General features: G+C 41.6%; 1 protein-coding gene across 4 annotated transcripts in view; it reads left to right on the top strand.

Moving 5' to 3' along the window:
- LOC143104697 (3'-5' exoribonuclease HELZ2-like) overlaps window positions 1-24,734 on the top strand; it is a 58,453-nt gene extending 33,719 nt beyond the window's left edge. For 3 of the 4 annotated variants that reach the window (XM_076268938.1, XM_076268935.1, XM_076268937.1), the window contains 12 exons: window positions 6,764-6,849; window positions 7,078-7,221; window positions 7,372-7,506; window positions 7,683-7,824; window positions 8,221-8,352; window positions 10,813-11,005; window positions 15,052-15,201; window positions 16,695-16,916; window positions 17,051-17,207; window positions 20,468-20,626; window positions 22,912-23,011; window positions 23,192-24,734. In XM_076268938.1, coding sequence (XP_076125053.1) covers window positions 6,764-6,849; window positions 7,078-7,221; window positions 7,372-7,506; window positions 7,683-7,824; window positions 8,221-8,352; window positions 10,813-11,005; window positions 15,052-15,201; window positions 16,695-16,916; window positions 17,051-17,207; window positions 20,468-20,626; window positions 22,912-23,011; window positions 23,192-23,198 — 1,627 coding nt within the window. In that variant the 3' untranslated portion in view covers window positions 23,199-24,734. Of the gene's footprint in view, window positions 1-6,763; window positions 6,850-7,077; window positions 7,222-7,371; window positions 7,507-7,682; window positions 7,825-8,220; window positions 8,353-10,812; window positions 11,006-15,051; window positions 15,202-16,694; window positions 16,917-17,050; window positions 17,208-20,467; window positions 20,627-20,897; window positions 21,229-22,911; window positions 23,012-23,191 lie in introns of those variants that run through there. The other variant, XM_076268936.1, reaches the window with a different exon arrangement.
- The last annotated feature ends 423 nt before the right edge of the window (window positions 24,735-25,157 follow it).

The raw sequence follows: 25,157 nt of genomic DNA, 5'->3' as shown, positions 1-25,157 counted from the left end.
ACAGTGGGCGACCCCTCCCGGTTCACATGCCCTGATGTGACCGGGAGTACCGAAAACCCGTCTGGGTCGGACGTCGCCGAGGGCAGAATCTCTGGATGTGGCCAGCTTCCCCGCAGTCTCTGCAGATAGCTCTGCCTTGGGCATCCCACTGATAGAAGGACTGCCCCGGGGGGGCTGACCCTAATCTTTGACGTTGGGGGGTATTTGACTGTGGGGGCCAGAAATGTGGAGTGGGCGTGGCACTGGCTTGGGGTTGCCCGATCGGTTGGGGAGGAGTAGCAGCTAGCAGTGGGGGTGCCGATGGGCTGATTTTCCACAGTCCCTGCAGCTCATCCACAATGGACTTTCCTAGAAGGGTCACCTGTTCTTTTAATTCCTCCCGCAATTCTTTACGCAAAGTCTCCTTCATCTGTTGCCAATCTGTGGTCGCTGTGGGCTTTGACGTTGGAGGCCCTGGTGTTACAGCGAAGGTTGGGCAGACTTGGGCTCCTTCGGCTTGGCCTTGCTCCCTCTCTAGCGCCTTTGCTTCCTGACAGGCCTCTGCAAAAGTGAGTGTCGGGGTCCTGCGGAGTAGTCTCTGCAGCTCCTGACTAATTGGGCCAGACCTCAAGCCCATGACGAATTGAGTGCGAAGAAGCTCCTCATCGGTCCCAGCTGCAAGGGGTTCTCTCGCTCTCCATTTGTGGTGCAACTCACGTAAGCGGAGGGTGAAGGCCCGTACAGCCTCCCGTGACTCCTGTTTGCAGTTAAAAAACTGGATGCGCAATTGAGCCACTGGTTGCTGGCCTCCATACAGCAGTGCTAATTCTTGTAAGATCGCAACATCAGAGTCACGTTTCTCTGGCGCTAACAGTGCCACCTCTCTTTTAGCATTCCCCTCTAATGCACTCAACACAAAGTCAACCCGTTGTTCTGCATTCAGCCCCTGGGCCCTGATTCTATAAACCTATATTACTCGCCTTCTCCACTAAACCTCGGAACCCATGGTGCACCCATAAACCAAGGCATAAAAGCATTCACTATTTGGGGTCGTGCTGCCGGTTGCTGCTCGTCATTACTCATGATGTGTGTACGTCAAGGGTCCTGCCGACTACGCCAAATTTGTAACGGAAAGCAGGTTATAACTGTTGACCCTTGAGGCACACACACACACAACGCTGAAGGATTTTTTTATAAAAAACAGTTTTATTAAATTATCTTAAAAATTGAGCGGTTCATATACGACACAACAGTACATTACCAGTTGTAAGCAATTAAAAGTATAGGACCAGTGTGAAAGAGCTGAAGGGCCACAGATTAAATCAATAGCCTATGTGAAGTTCACAACCCAATTGCAGTATAAGACCAGTATGAAAGAACTGAAGGGCCACAGAACAAATCAATAGCCCATGTAAGTTTACAGCCTGTTGACAGTATAGGACCAGTATGAAAGAACCGAAGGGTCACAGAACAAATCAATAGCCCATGTAAGTTTACAGCCTGTTGACAGTATAGGACCAGTATGAAAGAACCGAAGGGTCACAGAACAAATCAATAGCCCATGTAAGTTTACAGCCTGTTTACAGGATAGGACCAGTTTGGAAGCACTGAAACTACAAAACAAATCAATAGCCTAGTATATGTAAATACCATATTCTGGCGCCCTCTAGAGGAGGGAGCTCAGGCTATAATGCTCTACGCAATGTGGGTATGCCTGACGGTGTGACGGCATATAACACAGCACACAATTATTATGTAACACAGCACACAATTATCAATCCTCACGGCAAACGTAAAGGGCCATACAAGCCAACAGTATCACGGTGAATCATAAGAGCACTGAATACCACGGCAACACAGCAAATTTAAGCTACCGTGACACTCAGACAAAACGGGCAATAGGCCCACAGAGACATAGAGCACTTAACAGCATAAGACAATCACCAGATTCAGGATCACATAGCAGGCCTATCTAGCACCATGGGCAGCCGGACATAATAATAAGGCTAGACAACTGGTAATATTAGTTCGTACAAGGAAAAGACTAATAAGGGCTATAGAGGAACAGTCCATGCACCACTCACGACCCAGCGATTTACTCCTCCACGTAGTAGCTGCCAGCGCTCGAAGCTAGCTAGCCTACTCAATGGCCGCCGCGGTGAACAGTCCAGACCCGACACTCCCAATAGTCCTCTCCTTATGGCACGCACTCGCTTTCAAGACCCACACGCCTCTTCGTAGACACAAGCAGAGCTGTGGAAAGGGGGGGGAACCGTGATCAGCAATCACACTGACACGAAGTTAGGCCACTCGCACAAATAGTGGTAGGCTACGATATGAGTACTTCCCTTTAGTGCAATACATAGAGTGCATTGTAGGCCTCTCTTTCGCCGTCTTCCTCCGCTCGATTCAGCTGTCTCCGGAACTGCAGGGGAAAGGGGTAGAAATCAACGTCCACAACAGCCGCGATAACAGCCCTCTCACTCATAGAACGATGGTCAAGTTACTTCCCTTAACGTGGATATATTGGGTGCGTTGTATTCCGGTCTGTACGCCGCTCTGATAGAACGATATATAGCCTCTCCCCAGGTGCGTTGTGTCTTCCGAGCCCCCTTTACTTCTCCGGGCTTCGGTGGTAGTCCTTGCGGGTGCCTACTGCCACCAAGAATTCTCTCAGTCAAAGGCCACCATTGGCATTTTAAATCTTTCAGCCACCAACTGCGAAGGTCTGCCATTGAGGGGCGATTGAATGCACCTGTAGAAGAGCACAACAAACCGCATACACACCACAACGTAATCATCAGTGTTGGGCAAGTTACTTCAAAATCATAATGTATTATGTATTACTTATTACTGTCTTTTAAAAGTAATTTGTTACATTATAATATTACTGTCTCTGAATTGTAAGGCATTACACTACTATTGCATTACTTTTAAGTTACTTTCACCAAAATATCTAGAAATATGGATTTGCCATTCTAAATGCAGTTTATTACGCTCAATGCAGCTTGCTCTTCCAATGGAGGGAGATGTGGTTTAGCATAATGAGTGAGCTAGGCTTAAGGCTAACAACAGTAGAATGCAATAGGCGCAGTGCTCATGATGCAATACAAGGAACAATCATAGTCAGAATTTTGTTAAAAACCGACAAAAGGTCAAAGTCTGCTAAATTGTGATAGAAATACTGTAACTTTAAGGCCTAGGCCTACTCATTAAAATCAATAGAGAGCCTACTATATTGTAAATCAAAGCTTAAAGGAACCGTATGTAAGATTGTGGCCAAAACTGGTACAATCACTTTCAAATTACTGTAGAGCGGTGTATCCCCTTCCCCTCCCCTCTGACTGGCAGAGTTGGCAACCGGATGACGAAACACTACTGACTTTGTGATTAGTAGATAGGTGGAGGGTGGCGCATTAGGCCAAAACACAACATGACAACATCAACATCAGTTGAGGGCTGCAACTTCACTTTTTAAATGACAATATCCTGGCCAGACTACTGTTGTCAGGGATATAAGTATTTGAAATGAACATGATATCTTAATGTCTAGTGACATATCAGGGCAATTTTATGATTAATTGAAATACATTTTTTACATACGGTTCCTTTAATAAAGACATGTCAAGATGGTGGCCTGCTGGCCATTTCTGTGCCCTAAGTGAGTGGCTTTGAGTGAGTGACATTTAAATGATAACTCAAACACTCAAACACCTGTGTGTTTTTAAACATTAATTTCTGAAGAAATTATGTTTTACCTATAAATGGTGCACTGTCACTTTAAGAGCATTGATCTTTACGTTGTCATAATGCCCTTTTGCCAGCTCTTGTTTACAAGCATTATTTGTTTGAGTTACATTGATAGCACAATATTAACAATAATATGCACAATGTTGTTTGAAGCAACCTTCATTGCTTTGGAAATGGAAGTATGCAATGACATGTTGCTTCACATTTCGTTTTGCGAATACAAGTGAATTATGAGCCTGGTATCCACCTAGCTATCTGAATGGAATACGTTTCAGTCGACTCAGCATATCATGTGCTTCATGTAGCCTAAATGCTTGGAAAACGAATGATTGAAGACCCACCAATTCTAGTACTACGTGGTGATTGAGAGAACCCAAAAGGTATCAAACTTGCATGTAACATCGTGTTAGTGCATTTTGACATTGTAAACGTTATTGATGAAGAGTGAAACGCAGTTTGCAATAAAGCTACTATTCATTGGTTACATTTGGGTGCCCCCTCTGTCCTTTGGTGCCCAACGCAAAGTGCGTGATGCGCGTGGTGGGAGCGGTGGCACTGCGAGGCTACACAATCTTTTTCTGCATTTCTATCCCGTTATTCTCTTCAATTCAAGTTCACAGCACAAAGCTGACATGCACAACAGCATAGTTTGTGTTTTTATCAAGAATCAAAAAGATTAGCGTGGCACTACTTTAGATGTTTCATTAATTTACTTGTGCTATTTCGCGAGGCATAGAGAGATCTTTCGCGGTTTCGCACACAAAGTGCACTAACTGTTATGTTCTTCATAGCCTTGTCTCTGACAAGCTGAAAATAATGAGCGTAGGCTTATGTCCATCCCGCAAATAGAGTCCGCCTGGGAGTCTGCTGCAGCAGTCATATTCAACCAGTATCAGGAGATAACGTTCTACTATTTTGCGCTGATTTTTTCTCCTCTGTTGTTCTCGCGTGGTGTTTGCGAATATGTATCAAAACAAAACACCACTTAATTTCGGGTTAAATGCATTGTAACGCGCGTTACTGAAGTTTGTACCGAGTAAAATATTACCCAATTTTTTTTTGTAATGCCTTACATTACCACGTTACCGCAAACAGCAATATATTACAGTAATTACATTACTTTTGTAACGCGTTACACCCAACACTGGTAATCATACACTATTAACCAGCCCCACCCCCTACCATCAGTTAATGTTCCTGATAACACATTCAGCCCCGTTACAATAGTACAATTACATGTAAGGTCCGATTTGATGCTGTTTAACTCATTTATAAATGGTGCACTGTCATTTTAAGAGCATTGTCTACATGGTATTCATGATATTTTGCCAGCTCCATTCAAATAGGCTATGGCTAGTCCACAAACTGTAATATTGTTTGTGCCACATTTATAGCACAATATCAACAATGATAAGCATACTATTAAGTTGGTATAAACAACCTTCATTCTTACATTAAAAAGGAGAGATCAGTTATCAACAATAACAAGCCAGCTGGAACCTGTCACCCTCTCTCCCCCTGCCACCCTGTGCACACACTCAGACACATTCCCAAACCCATTCGTGCTGGATGCTGCATGACGCAACATTGACCCTCCCGCTGGATGTTGCGTAGTGCAACATTGACCCTCCCGCTGGATGCTGCGTAGCGCAGCATGCTTTTTATTTCATGTTTCTAGGTGCTACAGAGGCTTAGATATAAAATTTTGGTAGACGTTGACAATTTTTAGTATGTTTTCAGAAAACCCTCAGGAAATAAGGTTATTTAGTCTAGAATGCCATAGGATTCTATAGGCGTTTTTAGCAGGCATTTTAGGAGTAAATGGGTTAAAACGAGTAGCATAACGTTCAAGTTAGATCTGCTGCATAATGGAGACTGAGAGAGGACCCAAAAACTATCATCCTTATGTAAGATGCTGTTGGTGCATTTTGACATTGTAAACGTTCCTTAAGAAGAGTGAAAAGTAGTTTGCAGTAAAGCTACTCTGACTAAATTGTGGTGCCCCCTCTGTCCCTTGGTGTATATGGTGTCAGTTAGCTGACTTAATTATGTGAGCACATAAAGCATGAAAACAAGCGCAGATTCAGGAATCGGGAGCGTAAATACAGAAACTGAGGGGTGAAAAATAATCCTTGACGTGTTTCAGGTTGGAAAAAATACACAGAGAGCGTAGAAAATCTGAAAGCAAGAGCGAGCAGAAGACAGAGCCGGTGAGAGGCCCGATGCCTATGTCATTTCTGTGCTCTCAATCATAATTGTTACGGTTATGATAACAGTTTTATTCACCACAAGATTATTTTTCACCCCTCAGTGTCTGTATTTACACTCTCGATTCCTGAATCTGCTCGTTTTCATTCTTTATGCGCTGGCAAAATTACAACAGCTAACTGACGCCATAGTATGTATATTGGTGCCCTACGCACAGTGAAAAGTGTGTGTGGTGGTAGTGGCGGCACTGGACACTTTGTTCCAGATGCATTTACAGTAGCCTACAGTACCATTGGCCATTGACAACTTGACAAGGCCGATGAGGCTGTGATTGAAATTCGGGACTGGAGCTGTCCCTGACGGGACAAATCAAAATCACCCAAAATACGGGATGCCCCGGACAATTCGGGATGGTTGGAAACCTTAGTAGTCATGGTCCCCACATGTTATATACTTAACTTTAGGAACTGCTCCAAGTGGTCCATGCTACATTTCCAGACAATTTTATGTAAATTGGGCCGGTAGATTTTAGTCTAGACTAATGTTAAATTTGGCATCACTAAAATTCGTGGCCATCCTTCTCACAAGCTAAGTACCACATCGATATACTATAACACCCCAAGTTACCCCCCCCCACACACACACACACACACCGGTCATATCTGTCATCGCTACTGACCATGCCATGTTTTTATGTGCTCACTTCTCTTTATGAAGTGAAACAAAGTAGCAATCAAGAAACAAACATAAAGCATAACATTCTTGGGTACAAGCATACAATGTTAAATAATGAAACTCCTTATTTTGCATTTTGATAATCTGACAGACGGACAGAAAATGCCATTAACAACATTGTGAAGGCAAATGATCTTGTCCAGAATATTGCACTTGGATGGGATATCAAGAGAGATGGTGAGATCATTATTGACACATGACATTTGTGGGTTTTGGTATAAACAATTGTTTAACAATTTCATTATGCATGGGTTATGGCTTATTGTTACCCAATCAAACATGTACAGTCTTAAGTACAGTGTTAATTGCTAATAAAGTTTTAGTTTTAGTTGGAACGACCCATTTTGACCAGAGCAATTCACTGTTAAGTAACAATAAAATAATGTCTTCTCTATGAATTGAAAGTCTCTGAGCCCATACCAAAGTGGCATATCCTGAAAGAAATGGATCTTCTAATAATGTATGGACTTCCTGATCTGAATGAGAGTCAGCAAAATGCTATAGTGCGTGCTGTCAACAACAAATTCACCTTAATACAAGGTCCACCAGGTAAGACGTATATATTATACATTTGATCTCTGAAGACTCAGTGACTATGGGCTTATTTTTCAGCACAGATTCTTATGGAAATTAATGTGGTTAAGTGGTTCATTGTCATTTTCAACAATAATGAAGTCTATTTAAACATTTTCTGTACAGGTACTGGGAAGACTGTTGTTGGAGCCTACATAGCATATTTATTCTGTAAACGACTGGCGGTGACTGATCCTGAAGAAAAGAAAGAAGTTGTTCTCTACTGTGGTCCCTCCCATAAGTCAGTTGATGTTGTCGCTGGTAGGTTAACATTTAGAACATGAACTAAAGATCTTTAACCATAAGCATAAACAATTCACTAATATAAATGTACAATGTATACTTATACCTTAACATGCAACTCTAAATTGATATACATATTATCCAAATGGTATTCAGATATTTGTGACACACCATATTTTTTTTCTGGTCTGCAGAGTACCTTCTGAATTTTGAAGACGGACTAAAACCTTTAAGGGTGTACAGCAAACAGATAGAGTTACAGGAATTCCGCTACCCAGGAAGCACTCTGCAACTGTCACGGAAATCACGGCAGGAAAAATCAAGCCCACAGCTCAGGTGATTGGTAGCTGTTGGAATTTTTGGAATTAGATGTTATGGAAATATTATGATAAAAATGGAAAAATATGGAACTTTGGGACACTCTGGGAGCATGAACATAGGGGCTCATGAACATGCCCCCAGAGTGTAGCACTGTAGGAAGCTGCCTGGAAGCTCTAACTGTTCGAGCTAGGCAAATTGAGCTATAGGTAAACCCGATTTCCCCCCCTTACCAACAGTATTCATGACGTCAAGAAACAGAGATCTATATGAAAAATCGTCAGTTTTGAAAAAGTTTGGGAAAAACTTGGAATTTTTCTTTAGGAAAAGTGTAAGAACTATGTTTTATTGATAATGGCAACTTAACTACAACCCATGGTTATTGAAGAAAAATATCACTTAATTCTTTTCCAGGAGCATTACCCTGCATTATCGTATTCGGGACAATGAAAAAAACCCTTACTCAAAGGAAATAAAGGCTTTTGATGAGAAAATAAAAAGATGTGGAATTTCTGAACCAGAAGCTGAAGAAAAGGAAATAGAAGGGTAAGAATTTATTACATTCTATTTAGTATGTTTGCTGTTGATGTGTGCACAAAGATTCACTTACACTCGTAGTCACACAGTAGAAGTGATGTAACTTTTACAGGTAGCTCTCAATCCAAGTGTTCTGTCCATAGTTCCCAGCCCATGAAGGTCATCTCCTGTAGATTAGGGATGACTGCCAAGACAAACATCAACATAATCTACATTAATGAACATTCGTTATTTTACAGTTGTGTGTGTTGTTATAGAATGGATGCAAAAAGGATGCAAAAAGAATAAAGCCTTGCATTATCTCTTATCTGGGATTTTTAAATTCTGCCCCTTTGAAATACCCATCTGATGAGCCGTCTAGGAATTATAAGACGAGCAAAATAGCCATTCTTTCTGTTGCTAGACGGTGGCCAGACATGCATTTTGGGCATGTGAATATCAGCATTACGATAATAATCAATAGCCTGTGAAGTTTCAGCCAAATCAACCAGTGCATTGTGACTGTATGACACATTTCCAACATCTTGACATCATGTACAAATAGACCTCGACAGTCCCGCCCCTCCTCCGAGAGAGCTTAGTTTCCGGAAGTAAGTTTCAATTTCTCCAATCAACGTCTGGAAAAATACATATACTAGGAGTTTTAGACCAGGCCTTAGGCTAACCAGCTACGACGTGACTCATAATCATACAACATATCATTTCGAGCAAAAAAAACTAACAGAAAAACGAAAAAAGGCAAAGGTACAAGACTGAGTAGTACATATTTTAATTTCCGAGTGAAGGAACTACTCATACCATGAGCCTTTTCAAACGTATACATCATTAGATAACATTAATAAATTACTTACAAGTTGATAAGTCACTTTAAAACATATTGTAAATGCTTAATGGTTTATGTGACAATTTAGCCTGGCTAACGTCAGACCTCATCTCATTGAGATGGGGTCTGGGAACTAGACATTAATTTTCTTGTATTTGAAACGTGGTTTACGAATGCCCAGAGCCGTTGATTGGGCGCTACGAATGTCTATCAAATGCGCCTGTACGTAGCTCATAAAGGCTTCGGTGTGTCGTCATCGTCTTGCTGCCCTCCCTCCGTTCTGTGATTGGTTCCTTCGTTGAGGTGAAAACGAAGTCCATAGAATCCAGGCTGCCTAGCAGCGGGAATAAAATTGCGCGCGTAAGGCAGCATGGGAAAACCCAGGCTAGTGACAATTGATGTTTGTGCCCAATTTCATGAGTTTTCGACCATGGTGACCCCCTCACAAAAGGCAAAGTCCGGCAAAAGGGGGCACTAGGGAGTCCCTGGGCTACACCCGAGGCCAAGCCTATGTCCTTGATTGCTTCATGTGACTACTGATGTTGATGACCTTTCGCCCATGGGAACCACTACAAAAAAAAGGTCTGGCATAAGCAGAGGCGGACAGAGTACACAGCTTCATTACTTGAGTAAAAGTACAGATACCCTTTGCTACATTTTACTCAAGTACAAGTAAAAGTACAACAGTCAGATGTCTACTTAAGTAAAAGTACTGAAGTCCTTGTTTTTAAAAGTACTTGAGTATCAAGAGTACAAGAGTAGCCTATATTTTCTAAATATTGCATTACTACAGCCTGCTTACATTTATGTACAGAATCGTCCTACATGGAGTTATGAAAAATTGTAATGTTAATACCTTGGAGAATGTAAAAGGAATTGAAAGTAAAATCAAGTCATTTTCATCTTTGAAAGCGAAAACTATCATTAACTTGTTCAGAAAATTTAAATAGTCTGGCGAGGTGGGGCCACAGGTTGGCACATTCCCGGGATGGACCTGCTGCGTCTTCATTGTTTCGTCCATGGTTTCGTCTCTTATCTAAATCTGACCATGGAGTTGACTTTGGCGGAAAGCTGAAGGTGATTGCTGATAGGCTGTCCCAATCAGTGGCGCCTGCACAATCCAATCACGTTTGAGAGGGAAACAACAAATTGAGGGTTTCCGAGATTTTTCTTTTTTCCTTTTTTTTTTTAGAAGTAACGGGTACTCCCGGTTATGGATAGAAATGTAGTGGAGTAAAGCGTACAATATTTGCCTCTCAAATGTACTTGAGTAAAGTCATGAGTACTCCCCAAAAATGATACTCGAGTAAAGTACAGATCCCTCAGAATTGTACTCAAGTAAATGTTCTCCGTTACTGTCCGGCTCTGGGCATAAGGAGACAAATAACTATAATAATCCTTACAAAAACCATAGGGCTTTACACCTTCTAATTCTAATGTTTTAATTCTATGCAAGCCTGGGCACCTGTATTAAAAAGTTTTATGGTTGGTATCAGTCCACTCCAAATGCTCTATAACTCTTGCCCCAATGTGTCCCTATATTTCCCCATGCGCCCCATTTGTTTAATCAAAATCATTATTGATTTGTTTTCTACTTTGAGTTAGTCCTCACTATTCCACTGGATACTTTTTCCTTTCATCTACAGCTACAAAGAAGTGCTCAATAAAGCGCGGGAGTATGAACTGAAGAGACACAATGTTATCCTCTGCACTTGCACGGCAGCGTCCTCTGCAAGCCTCACAAAGTTCATCAGCGCCAAAATGATCCTGATTGATGAGTGCGCCATGGCAACAGAGCCGCAAGCTCTGGTACCACTGGTCAGCTACTATCCCCAGAAGGTAGGCACAGTAAAAACACAGAAACTGAAAGTTTAATTGAAGCAAGATGTAGCATATGCAATCAGGGAACATTTATGCAATCAGTAGAAATGTTATTGTTAAATTCTAAATTGCTGTACATCTTGCTCTATTTGTTACAGTACTATAATTTTTTATTCTCTGCAGTCAATTTGCACATAATCCAGAAAAACTAAATAGAAATGGCAGTTACCATGTGTAGTTTTTGCTGGAAAAAACAACAACAAAATACTTCCAATCATTGCATTAAACTAGATGTACCGCATAGTGGTACAAAATATGACCGCCGCTCAATCCTGTACATCCATTCCGCGAAAATAAATCACATTAATCAATTTATCTCCATCTTCTACTCCATCCTCCACTCTTGAAACTTTTGTGTATGCTTGTTTGGCATGTGTGTTTGCGGGCTGCACAGAAAGTAGCCTACTGGCGCTGCAAAGGTGAATAGATTTGTAGCACTTGGCAAAAAATGTGTAGCATTGTTATAAAACCTTAAAAAATCTCTAAACAATCACAAGTAGGGCAGTCCATCCATTGTAACTGGACTGATGAAGGGTACACCTGTAGGCTACATTGTATAGGTCATCTTTCAGGTATATATTTTCCATTAGAAAACCATCACGTTAGCGAACGTGTTGTGGCTAACTCACTTAGCTCCTGTTAGTAGGCTAGCCTAGGTTATGGTGAGAAGAGAATGAGATGACAGTCAAAAGATAGAATTAGTGCTGTTATCAATTTGCTTGGTAGCCTATAACCGCATGTATGGTTTTCTACATCAATAATCAAATTGGCCTCCATCACTCAACCAATGCTAACAGTAACATTATTTTACCTACTTCCTAGGCTGTAACTTGTATAAGATTAACGTAGCCTACCTGCAGTAAAAACCAAGCATGTCCGATAAACATTCTCAGATTTATTTCGGCTTCAAGAAGAAATGGGAATTACATTTCATGTGGAAATCATCCTACCCTTATTAGACGTTCTCTGCGGTAAACTACAGTGTTGTCCTTGAAGGAACGCGTCTATTGTCTTTCCAACCCACTTTAGATTAACTTCCAACAAAATTACGTCTCACTGCAACGATGAGCCATCTGGTGGACAAACGACTACGTAACACCAATACTGGAAATGCAGCTAAATGATGATGAATATTTAGTTTTCCTTTAATCCTACTGAATTTGTAATTATGTATCGGCTGTTCTAATTGCCGATACCAATAGTATGTGCGTGCCTGTGTGTGTGTGTGCGTGTGTATGTGTGCACCACCATCTACAGGCCAATGAGAGTACAGTCACTAAATGTACACATAACTTTATACTATATAATACTATACTATATACATTTTTTAGACCCCCCCATGGATGAAATTCTACAAAACGTGGCATACCCCCAGAGAATGTCAGTTTAATCATACACATAACAATTTGGTGCAGTTCTGAACATCTTAACTGAAGAGATGGGTGATTAAAGCAGAATGATATTGCACTTCATTTTTACCGGGTGGGTGCAAATCACAAATGAGTGATTATGGGCTAGGTTGATGTGGGCCCTTGAGACCAACATACCATAAAAATGTCTTCATCCTCGGTGGCACGGTTCAGGTAGTTATTTATGTTCATATCTGTGTCCATGTTCATATCTGTAAAGCTGCTGCAAATAAGGCATAAAGTATAGTTCATAAGTCATGTTAAGATCCTGACAGGATAGGGCTCTCCACATTATGGTGCTTATTTTACACTTAGTTGCCAACATGATTAAAATAATTTCTCCAAACGGCCACTTTATTGGTGTAGCCTGCAGCTTGGCTTTCTAGAATGCAGTCCCATAGGATAAGGGTTTTCAGTCAGTAAAGTGCCATGGAGGAGCATTGAAGGAGCTATTGTAGTACATCCCCATAGACTTCAAGATCTGCCCTTCACAGGAATAGGACATCGCAATTTGCACCCTAAATGTTTATTTGGTAGTGTTATTTCATCCACTTTAGCTGCATGGTATAGCGCTGAAAATGCAACTGGCCATTCAAAGACATTGTCTTAGCAATCTCCTCTATGGAACAATTCCCATTTCTTATCTGATTAACAACCTTTTGCTCATTCTTTGTGGTCGTCTAAAGGAGTTTTTACATTTTCCAACATTTTGTTCTGCCAGTCTGCCATGAAGCCTGTGTTTAGCACTGCTGATTAATTTTAATAAGCAGCCTCTGTCCTTCCCATTGTCTCCCCTTCACAGAACTCCTCACTAGCCATGCAGTAAGTCATCTATGGTGTCATTATTGTGTGCTTGCTGCATGTCAACAACAGGAGTCACTTATAACTTGCCACTTGGTACATAGTTCATGATATCAGTCTGCCATCTGAGATTTCAGAATATTGATAGATTAGACAGAACCTTGTTTATTAATAAGTTAATACAACAATATTTGGAAATTAGTGGATGTTACATACAATTATATAAAGTACAATATTTAGTGAAATGCTATGTTGCCTTTCTGACTCCAGTGACTGTGCATTAATGTGAAAAATATAAAACCCAAGAAATACATAAAGCTTATAATATATTTTTTTCAGATATACACAGGAGATGTGTTAAATACCTAGTGCTATAGGTAGGGGATTTTCCACGGCCATTTAACACCCAAGCTTATTTACCATCAAAAAATCACCAACAGAACAGTCGAAAAGTATTTTGAAAGTATTTCACTAGGGTTAAGCAGCCACTCTCCTTCATTGGCGTTTCGTTGAATTAGGCCCACAACATCTCCACCCAGACCCACACCCCTCAACACTCATGATGGGTTCTCTACCTACAAATACCGACAAATTCTTTGGTAATTCGTCTTTGTTGCTGTAGTCATTTATGATCTGATCGACAACATAATCAGACAAACCACATGCCCTTGATGTACAGTAGGCATCCACAAATACCAGCAAGTACCAACAAATTATTTTCAAAGTCATTTCTCTTTGTTGCTGTGGTGCGATGATCAGCAACATACCAAGCCAAACTGCAAGTCTTTCAAGTGGGCACCAACAAATTATTCAAAGCCAGCAACCAACCAATCACAAATTGTTCAGTCATTCCTCCTCATTGCTGTGGCCGGGCCCGTTCATGATCCGATCAGCAACACGCAAGCCCTTGATGAGGGCACCAACCACATCCACTCCAGAAACACAGTGGCAAAATTACACACATCTCAGAGCCAATTCAGGTTACAACATGATCCAACTAGTCTGTGAGCACATCAGTCTATAAGATAAATATAGTGATTAGGGCTGTCAATCGATTAAAAAAAAAAATCTAATTAATTACATACTCTGTGATTAATTAATCTAAATAATCTATATATATTTTTTGCTGTGAAAGTATTTTAAATATTTAAATTCAAATGAATTATTGAATAATCAGCATTAGTGACATTAAAGTTCAAAGACTCTTTTATTATTATTTTCACTGTTCAAATAATTGCCATAATAATCTATGATATGACCTAATATGCTGAGGAAATAAATTCAAAAGTGCTTCGGGAAGAAGTTTTTTTTTCACATACAAGGCATTTCAGGCCACAGATATAACCTAGGGGACACAATTAAAATAAATTAACACTCCCCTCAATGTCAACACTTATTTCTTTGCATTGATGTGCGACAATAGAGTTGATGAACTCCGGTGATATGCAAATTCCTTATTGCAGACATTGCAGAGGACTTTATTTTCAACACTTTATTATTTATCAACACCATGAGGCCGTTTTTTAAAAATAAATGTTCCAATCAATGATCCAGGCAGCACGTTTTCTTCTCTCTCCTTCATTTTACAGTCTAATTTTTACTGACTAGAACGGCTCGGGGTCAAAGGTCATACGGAATCGATTAATCTGCACTAATTTTTTTAATCAGTTATTTTTTCTCAAATTAATTTATCGAAATTAATCAGTTATTTTGACAGCCCTAATAGTGATGTAATAATTACTTTTATGTTATGCTAAATAATTATATGTTTTTACGTTTTTGGATATTTTACAGATTGTATTACTGGGTGACCACAAACAGTTGCGACCCATTGTGACGAATGAAAGGGCAAAGAAGATGGGCATGTCAAGGTCTCTCTTTGAGCGCTGTATAACCTCCCATGCATATAAAAAGGCAGCTACGCTCAACACCCAGTACAGAATGGTAATGCATTGTGATTACTCCAAGCACAGGTTGTCCATCTTTCCAGTGATAATTATGAGTATTATCACAACAGATGAAATCTACAGTATTTACTGATGTATTGGATTGATAGTATTGGACCGATCAGCCATAACGTTATGACTACTGATAGGTGAAGGGGGGGTTGAGGGCTTAGTTGACTGGTTGTCACCGGGATGCGGAGCTAGAGTTCAGTAGGGTGACAGCTGCAGGAAAGAAACTTCCTTTGGGCAGATTTCACCACCCTCTGCAGTGCTTTTCGGTTGTAGGCAGAGCAGTTGCCATACCAAACTGTGACACAGTTGGTGAGGATGATCTCGATGGTGCAGCGGTAGAAGTTCACTAGGATCTGAGGAGACAGGTGGACCTTCTTTAGCCTCCTCAGAAAGAAAAGACCAGTGTCGTCTTGATGAGGGTAGAGGTGTTGAGGGTCCAAGAGAGGTCCTCAGAGATGTGGACACCCAGGAACTTGAAGCTGGTGACACGCTCCACCTCAGTCCCGTTGATGAGAATGGAGGTGTGTGTGCTAGCTTTAGACTTCCTGAAGTCCACAATGAGCTCTTTGGTCTTCTTGGTGTTGAGGACCAGGTTGTTGTCAGTACACCACAATGTTAGGTGCTGGACCTCCTCCCTGTATGCCGTCTCATCATTGTTGCCGATGAGACTAATCACCGTAGTGTCGTCTACAAACTTGTCAATGGTGTTAGAGCCATGTACAAGTGTGCAGTCATAGGTGAAGAGGGAGTAGAGGAGAGGGCTCAGCACACATCCCTGTGGTACACCGGTGTTCAGGGTGATGGTTGAGGAGGTGCGATTATCTAACCTAACAGACTGCGGTCTGTTAGTTAGGAAGTCCAGAATCCAGTTACAGATGGAGGTATTGATGCCCAGTTCACTGAGTTTGGTGATCAGTTTGGAGGGGATGATGGTGTTGAATGCTGAACTAAAGTCAATGAACAGCATTCTCACATAGGTGTTGCTATTGTCAAGGTGGGACAAGGCAGAGAGAAGTGCCGTAGATATGGATTACTCTGTGCTCCTGTTCTGACGGTAGACGAATTGGTAGGGGTCCAGTGGGACCAGCCTCTCGAAGCACTTCATGATGATGGGGGTGAGTGCAACTGGATGGAAGTCATTAAGGCTTGTTGCAGTGGAGAGTTTTGGCACCAGCACGATGGAGGTGGTTTTAAAGCACGCGGGGACAGCCGCCTGGGCTAGTGACAGATCAAATATGTCAGTCCAAACCTCAGTCAGCTGCACAGCACAGGCCCTGAGCACACGTCCGGGGATACCATCAGGACCAGCAGCCTTACGTGCATTAGTCCTGCTCAGTGCCGCACACATATCGGTGGTGGAGAGTGTTGTTATGGCTGATTGGTGTATATTAATGCATCAATGATATATCAATGTTAAAATATAAATATCAGTAACATTCGAATATAAAACATTTTGGTAAAATGATTCTGTTTTTACAGCATGAAGAGATTTGTGAGTTCCCATCAAGTGCTTACTATAAAAATGAACTGGTAACAGCCTCCAGTTGCATGGGGAGTGTCCTGCAGATAAAAAGGCATGGGATGACACGATCAACTCGAATAGTCTTTGTGGATATAAGGGGGAAAGAGATCAGTCAGTTTGTTTCCACAAAAAAAGGAAATGAAAAATCTGTTAGAAACCGTAAGGAGAGCGTCAAAGCCGTAAGTAATACATGTAGATCCGTCTTTGCTCCTTATTTATTAAGTACCGGTAGTTTGTTTTTACCCTGAGCTTTGAATTGGTTATTTTCATATTCATAGTTACTGAATGCTGTGTTTTCCACTTTTTGTAACAGACAAAAATAGCTGGCTTGCTGGTTAATAAGGGTGGTGTGAATCAAGAAGACATTGCTATCCTGTCTCCTTACAATGCTCAAGTGTCAGATATTAAAAGACGGCTGAACAAAAAGAAGCTTACTCAAATCACCGTCTGCACTATCACAAAAAGCCAAGGTAAGATGCTGCAGAGCTCCTCTCCTGCATCTTGTGTCTTATCTTCATCAGCTTCAGCTTTATGTCATGATGTTTGCAAATATACAAGGATACAAGGAAGTTTATTGTCACATGCATATAGTTACTGGAAGTAAGAAATGCATTGAAATTATGTCTGGTGTCAGCCTATTTGTGCATTAATGGGGGGGGGGGGGGGGTAAAAAGTGCAGTAGAAGATTTAAGTAGATTAATTTAGATTAAGTGGCAAGGGCTGCATAAGAAAGGTGGGGGAGGATTGGGATGGGGGGGGGGGGGCACCAACAAGGAGCACCCAAGAGCAACAGGGGCATGGAAAAACTCCCTTACCAAGGAAGAAACCTTGGGCAGATCCACGGCTCAAGGGGCTAACCCAACTGCCAGGGGTCTTGGTGTGTGTGTTGGGGGGATGACAGGGGAGATGGGATAGTCTGCTGTGTATGTGGGGAGAGGGCAGTGTGCAAAATGTGTGTTGGAGAAGCTTCCTCATGAGACAATGTGCTGTGTATTGTGGGGGGGGGGGCAGTGTGCTGTAAGTATGTTGGGGATGTGTGTTGGAGAAGCTTCCTGATGAAATAATGTGCTGTGTATGTAGGGGAGAGGGGGGGCAGTGTACTGCAAGTATGGTGAAGGGACTTACTATTGCAAGCAGAGTACTGTATGTATGATGTATGTGAGTGATGACAGTGAAGATGTGTGTGTGGGCGGGAGGGGAGTGGAGCAGTGACTGTGTGTGTGTGTGTGTAGTGTGTGTGTGGGTAGGTGGGGGCAGTGTGCAGCAAGTAGAGGAGGTTGTAAGTATGTAGAGGATGTGTGTTGGAGAAGATCCTGAAGACAATGTGCTGTTTATGTAGGGGGGGGGGCAGTGTGCAGCAAGTAGAGGAGGCTTACTGTAGCAAGCAGTGTGCTGTATGTATGTGAGGTGATGACAGTGATGATGTAAGTGTGTGTGTTTTTTGTGTGTGGGGTGGGGTGGGGGGTGGGGTGGGGCAGAAAGGCTAGGCAATCAAGGACATGGGTAGATGGAAGAGACATCCAAAATAATAAATAAAAAGTTCTATGGAGATGTGCAAAAGTTGTAGCCTGGAAACCCAGACTCTCTGACTTTGCAGAGAGTCTGGCCTAGATCCATAGACATTCGTTTATTTCCGGGTGGGAGGGCACAGTTTGAGGTTTAAAATCATTGGAGTTCCTTTGAACCAATCACTAACAACCGGCGTTTCGTCATACAGAGAAGTTTCTCTACAGCACGCCCCTAAGCACGGGTGCATCTTATCAGCAAACAATCACACGTTTCATCTGCGTAACTCTCGCCAAAATGCATCATATAGTGTTTTGTGAATGTACCCAAGTCAAACTTTCATATAAATGCATAAGTACGTCCAAAGCGCCACTTTTAAGCTTGTATGCGTTGTCATTTTCGGGTGAAATTACCTTTTGAATGGGATTCGTATAGGGCTACTACTTATTTGATACAATCGCGTCAAAATCGCTATTTTTCAAATACTATGAAGGCTCGACACAACATGAAACTTTGATCGAAGTATCATCAGTGTCTCTACACATGAACTCGAGCATTGAGAACATTGTTGGTGTACACAGAGTTTACTAAAAGAGAGGTTTTGAACAACTCACTTGTTTTTTCTGCTCGCTGCCATTTTGCCATCTTGCAAGGAGTGTGTTCACGAACAATGTTTTTAATGCTCGAGTTCATATGTAGAGACACTGATGATGCTTCGATCAAAGTTTCAAGTTATGTCGAGCCTTCTTAGTGTTTGAAAAATAGCGATTTTGACCCGACCATGTAGCCTACTAAACTACAGTTTGACTCCGTTCGTAGCCTATTTCAAGTGACAAAATCTATGACTAAAGTTTAGCTGACGATATAACATCCTACTCCACTGTAACTTCGTTCATGACACTCCTGTTAATAGGCTAAAGTATTACTTACATTTGCTCAAAGATTTCATAAGTATAAGTCATTTTCGCTCCCTACGTTGATGTATTCCAAGCATCTGCTTCAGGGGCGGGGACGTAGTAATTGACACACCATGCCTGGGTACGTAATCGCTCTCAGGGACGCCCACTGTTCGCTGGTTGGTCGGCTGCCCAACTGCCGAAGTAAACGAAAGCGGATCAACCTATTCCAGACGGAGTACTGTAGGGAAAATAAATCGACCGGAAGTACGTAGACAGGCCAAGGCCAGGCTACAAAAGTTGGAGAAAGTCAGATATGTGTGTGTGTGTGTGTGTGTGTGTGTGTGTGTGTGTGTGTGTGTGTGTGTGTGTGTGTTTTGACGTGTGATGAAATAAGAAAATAAATAAAAGGTCTGTAGCATAGGGTGAGGGATGTAAAAGTGCTAAAAGTCTTGTAGGTGTGTGTGTGTGTGTGTGTGGGGGGGGTCATGAGTGCTGAGGAGTGAATGAGTGCAAAGTCAGTATAGTGTGAGTTCAGAGTTGGGAAATGTTTGAGAGTGCTGAGGAGTGAATGTGTGCAAAGTCAGTATAGTGTGAGTTCAGAGTTCGGATGGCCTGGGGATAAAAACTTCTCCTGAGTCTCTCAGTTCTGGCTTTGTGACTACATAGGCGTCTTCTTGATTTCAGCGGTAGGAATAATCCATTGTTAGGATGAGAAGAGTCCTTCTATATGAGAATATACGACTACTTCTATTTATTCACTTTAGTTTATTGTAGAACACCTATTTTAAAAGGCTACACCTATTTTAAAAGGCATTCCCTTATATAGTCTGCATTTCCTGTCTTGTTAGTTTCCCTGTTATTGTCTTGTTGGTTTCGTCCAGTCCTCTGTCTTTCTGTTAATTGGTCTGTGTACTTCTACCCCCCTGTTTCTCTGTCCTTTGTGGGCTTGTCTTTCTGTTATCCTGTCTGAGTCATGCCATTTGTAAATGTCTAAGTTGTATATTGTTATATTAAAGCGTGTTTTTCTACACTTCGGCCTGAACGAGTCTTGAGCTTGGGTCCTATTCTGAAAAACCCTGACAGCAACATTATTTTTTGCAATGAATTTGTGGCACAGTAATATAGAATGTAATGCAGTCAATGTTTTACAATGGCTTTCATTGTGATTCATCCAAATATAATCAAAAATCGGAGCTATCAATGTTAGAAACATCCTCTCTCTCTCCCACTTGCTTCCTGTCAATCTCCACTGTTCTGTCCAGTAAAAGGCATAAAGCCTTATACTACTTACAATGTACTCATATGTTTCATCTTCTCTCATCCAGGCAGTGAGTGGCGCTATGTGATTCTGTCTGTGGTGCGTTCATGCCCCATTAAAGAGGCAAACACAAGGGAGTGGCGAGCTAAGCATATAGGCTTTGTGGGGGATGCAAACCAGATCAATGTCGGCATCACCAGGGCCCAAGATGGCCTCTGCATTTTGGGTGAGAGAAGAAACCAGTAAAGTTGACCATAAAGTGTTAAGTGATCATAAACCATCCAAATTAATTGAAAGATTATGGAAAAATAGAATCCACACAGAAACATGTTAACATCGTAAAATTAATGTTTATGTTTTTGTTTAGACTGTTGAGATCTTTAATTCTTAAAGCATAACTCATTTTCTTTCATTTAAGTCCACTCAATGTTAACCAATGGGAAGTCACCTTCTGGTGACATCTTTGATCTAAACCAATCTCCAACATCCCTTTTTAGGATTTCCCCCCCGCGGCATTCATTAAGGCATCCTCTCTGCCTTCTTCAACTCCTAGCCTACTGTACATGCAGAGGGAGCTACTGGCCCTTGCCACTATGGGCCTTGCCAGCTTCCATGATTACACAGTGGCTACTAGCCCCACCAAAGACTAGCTGAAATGCAAAAATATTACGCTGGCAGCAGATTATCGTAGATGCCCAGCTCCATACTCAAACTCCATGCCTGATGAGGACGGTCACGACCAATGTGTAGCCTGCCTCGGAGCGGATCACCGGATCACTGCAGACACTGTGCAGCGATGGAACCTTAGATGTCACAGTGGTTGCAGTGTTTTACACGTGAGGGCTCTGACATGGACCAAACCATGAACCAAATCATATACTGTAAATCACTCTAAGGGCGTTTTCACACCAATAGCCCGTTTTAATCAAACTCAAGTGCGTTTGAGCCATTGTTTCTGTTCATTTGTGTCGGTCGGAATGCAACAATTGCACTCAGGTGCTCACCAAATTGATCGGTCCAAGACCTCCAAAAAGAGGTGGTCTCGGTCCGCACCATCTAACGAACTCTGGTGCGGTCCAACTGATGAGAAAGCAAACCTGAAATGAACAGGTCCAATGGTCTACTTGTAATGAATTATGGAATTTAAGATCACTGAATTGTGGGTAAAATTAGGTAAATTTAATTTCCTGTTCACTTCCTAAATAAATGGCACGCGAGATGACATCCAAACCCCTTCTACCAACCTAAGGTGCTAACCTCAGCCCCTCGGAGTAGAATCATTAAACTGGCGGCCTTTCAGCCAGATGTCCAGCAGGACAAGCTCTGCCTACTCCGAACGCACCACCCCCCTGTGAAATACCGAACAGTTGTTTGTCTGCTACGGAGCTCAGCAAAGCAAAGCAAAGACTCTCCCACTGGCTAGAGGAAGAGACACACATTTTTTATCGAACAGATATATCTAAGCGTGAGCTGGATTTCAGGCAGCACCTTTGTCCACTTTTATAGCCTGGACGTGGCCAGGCATCTCTTGCCTGCTCGCTGTTGTCGGTCATGCATTAGTGAGAGCCATGGACCCACCATGGCTAGATCTTATCAACGATGAACTCCCTGCATATACCACACATGCCACCCGGTGGCGATAAGCGTCGTTCCCAAGATCTCCACTTGATGTAGTCTCTGAGCTTACGCTGAGCTACAAAGCTCAGCTACGATTGAGTACTAATGCTCGTCAGTACTCTGCTTGTGTTACATACAGACCTGCATTCTCGACTGTCTCCGAGCGCTCGGTGCGATCTCATGTGTGCATAGTGGACGCTTCTGATAATGCACTCTCAATTGTGCACTGTTGAAGCACGTCCCCAGGAAGTGAGCTACAGCTCCTGAGCTGTCTGTGCGGCTCCGCAGCAGACTAGCATTGTCAGTATATGCTTGCACTACGTGGCCAGCTTATATTCTAGACAATCGTTGTGCATTCAAATCCCTCGATAGATCTGGTAAGGTGAGTGCATGCGCATCGTCGCCAATGACGCGCTGCCGAAGACGTGTTCCCATTGCTCACCGTTGAGTGAACTCGACTGAAAGAGAATGTATGGTTATGAATATAACCTCTGTGTTCTGAAGGTGACAATGAGACTCAAACCCGTTCGTACCTCATTGCTCTCAGGACCTGGTCCGAAGCATCGCTTCAGAAGGAGTAGTAAGGATGACTTTATTGTGACATGCACTTATATAGGCATAGGGCTGAGAATCCATAAAACAGGTTTAGAGATCCAGTTCGATCACGTCACCTGAAGATGACTTCCCATTAATTAATATTTTGTGTTCTCCCTCAGAGAACAGATGTTTTGACCAAAATATCTAGTGACTGTCTGGGTATCTTTACAAAACATTTGTTTTTTGTTAAGCATGATATATCAAATGGGAGGATTGTGTTTATCACAGCCCTTAATATGAGCACAAAGCACCCATACTAAAACAGGATGTTGCTTATGTATGTTTGATCTTTTTTAGGTAACCAAGAATTGTTGACCTGCAGCAAAGCTTGGGAAAAACTTCTGAAATTTTACACAGAGAAGAACTGTGTTGTTACAGCTGAAGATATTGATGTCAGGTGAGTAACTGAGCTGTACACTTAATCTACTTTGAATGAGTTTGTAGTGGAAATTTAGTATACTTGCTTAGTATACACCTATTTATGGGTGCTGTAAGGGTTGGGGTTGGGGGGTTAGGACGATTCCAAGTGGCCTGCATTGACAGAAGTCCCTCACAGAACAATATTATTCTTTCATAGGGCCTAGAACTTCTGGCTGCTCCCCTGCCACACAAGCACGAAGAGAGAGTTCAATGTTTTCCCCTCTGCATAGAGAAAGCCTTCAGGGTGGTGGGTGAGAGTTGGATTTGGGACAGGCTACCTGGTGGATGGTGTATTAGAAGTAAGCCTTGAGGAAACAGACGTTTCCTGTCAATATTCTGTGAGAAAGACTAATGTTCATTGATGTCATTGTCAGGAAAACCTCACACGCTATGCATAATTCCATATTATTTATATCTGAACTATCACCCTGTTCTGGTCTAGAGAATCAGAGTTCTGTCTTCGGGTAAACTGTTCCCAGGAACACTTGAAATGTTTTGCATCACACTTCATCTTTAAAGTCTGGTTTGTGTAACCTGCTAGATTTATCTATTGTATTTGTTCAGAGATTATTTCAGATTTATAGGCATTTAACAAACATCAACATAAATAATCATATAAATGACAATTATACAAATATATAAAGAGACCAATTGCATTTGCCTTCCAACCAGGGCCTGCATAAGAATGAGCTAGAATATATGATGGAATTAGTTTTTTTATCAGTAGGTTATGTTTTCTCATTTTTAGTATATTGTGTACATTGTATATCACTGAGTGTTTTTCCTGTCTTTGTTTCTAAAATGTGTTATTACAATTAAGTTTCTGTATAGCTTAACATAACATGCCAAATACATAACATTCTTTATTGCCAGCTGTGGCTTTTACATTTACAATTTTACATCTTTGTCATGGACAGTTTAATGACTTTTAAATAAAATAAAATTATGTTAAATGTGTAGGTCACTTTTGAGTAAGAAACACAATCTTTATAATTATTTTCATAATTCAAACATGGAAGTAGCCTGGGAATACCCATAAGACCTTTTGGCAAATTTGGAATCTGCTCTGCAGGTCAGTCTGGCCAAAAGGTCAATGAAGCCCATTTCCAATGTCCCTAAAACACAGGCACACAAATACAATTGCTAATTCGGCATGGACGTAGCCTGGCTAACGTCAGACCTCATCTCATTGAGATGGGGTCTGGGAACTAGACATTAATTTTCTCGTATTTGAAACGTGGTTTACGAATGCCCAGAGCCGTTTATTGGGCGCTACGAATGTCTATCAAATGCGTCTGTACGTAGCTCATAACGGTTTCGGTGTGTCGTCATCGTCTTGCTGTCCTCCTTCCGTTCTGTGATTGGTTCCTTCGTTGAGGTGAAAACGAAGTCCATAGAATCCAGGCTGCCTAGCAGCATGAATAAAATCACGCACGTAAGGCAGCATGGGAAAACTCAAGCTAGCATGGACGTGTATTTCTTTGGAATTTAAAACCTTCATTTACAAGATTTTGGTTTTGGTAAGCGATTAATGTACCAATTTGAAAATTGTACAATTGTGAAGGTCTGGGTGTTCCCAGGCTAACATGAAAGGGCTAAAGTAAAGGGTTTGAGAAAACATATGCATTTAAAATGTTTGTCACTTTAAAGGTATGTATCATTCAGGTGAAGGGAAAATATATATAAACTTGTATAAACAAGGTGATATTGTGCTATTGTTTTTTTGTGTCTATTATTTCTTTCTCTGTGTATCCTCATTCTGGTAGTCGGTTTGGATAAAAATGTCTGCTAAATTAATACATATAAATGTAAATGTATATTAAATAAATGTAGTAGACATTTATATTAATAAATGTAGTAGACATAGGGCAAGAAAGAGCAGAAATACAACACCTCAGGTAACGTAGCTGCCTGCGCTAACAATGCCACATAGTGCAATACCAGGTGTTTCAAGCACACATTGGCAATGACAGGGACAGCATTCTCTATATTAGTCAGTGTTCCATCAAAACCAGTTTGAATTAACTACACCTTGATCCTACAACTTGATTTTCAACATTGGTCAAACTGTTCCTTTAAAGGTATTCAATGCAGGTCTAGGTAGGCTATTTTTGGCGAGTTTA

This window comes from Alosa pseudoharengus, unplaced genomic scaffold (assembly GCF_046254945.1).
Source record: "Alosa pseudoharengus isolate Yale_2024_CS ecotype anadromous, Long Island Sound unplaced genomic scaffold, YU_APseudo_1.1 YU_APseudo_1.1_scf_5, whole genome shotgun sequence".
Lineage (NCBI taxonomy): Eukaryota > Metazoa > Chordata > Actinopteri > Clupeiformes > Clupeidae > Alosa > Alosa pseudoharengus.
The sequence above is the reverse complement of the archived record's forward strand: the minus strand, read 5'-3'. Positions and strand labels throughout refer to the sequence as shown.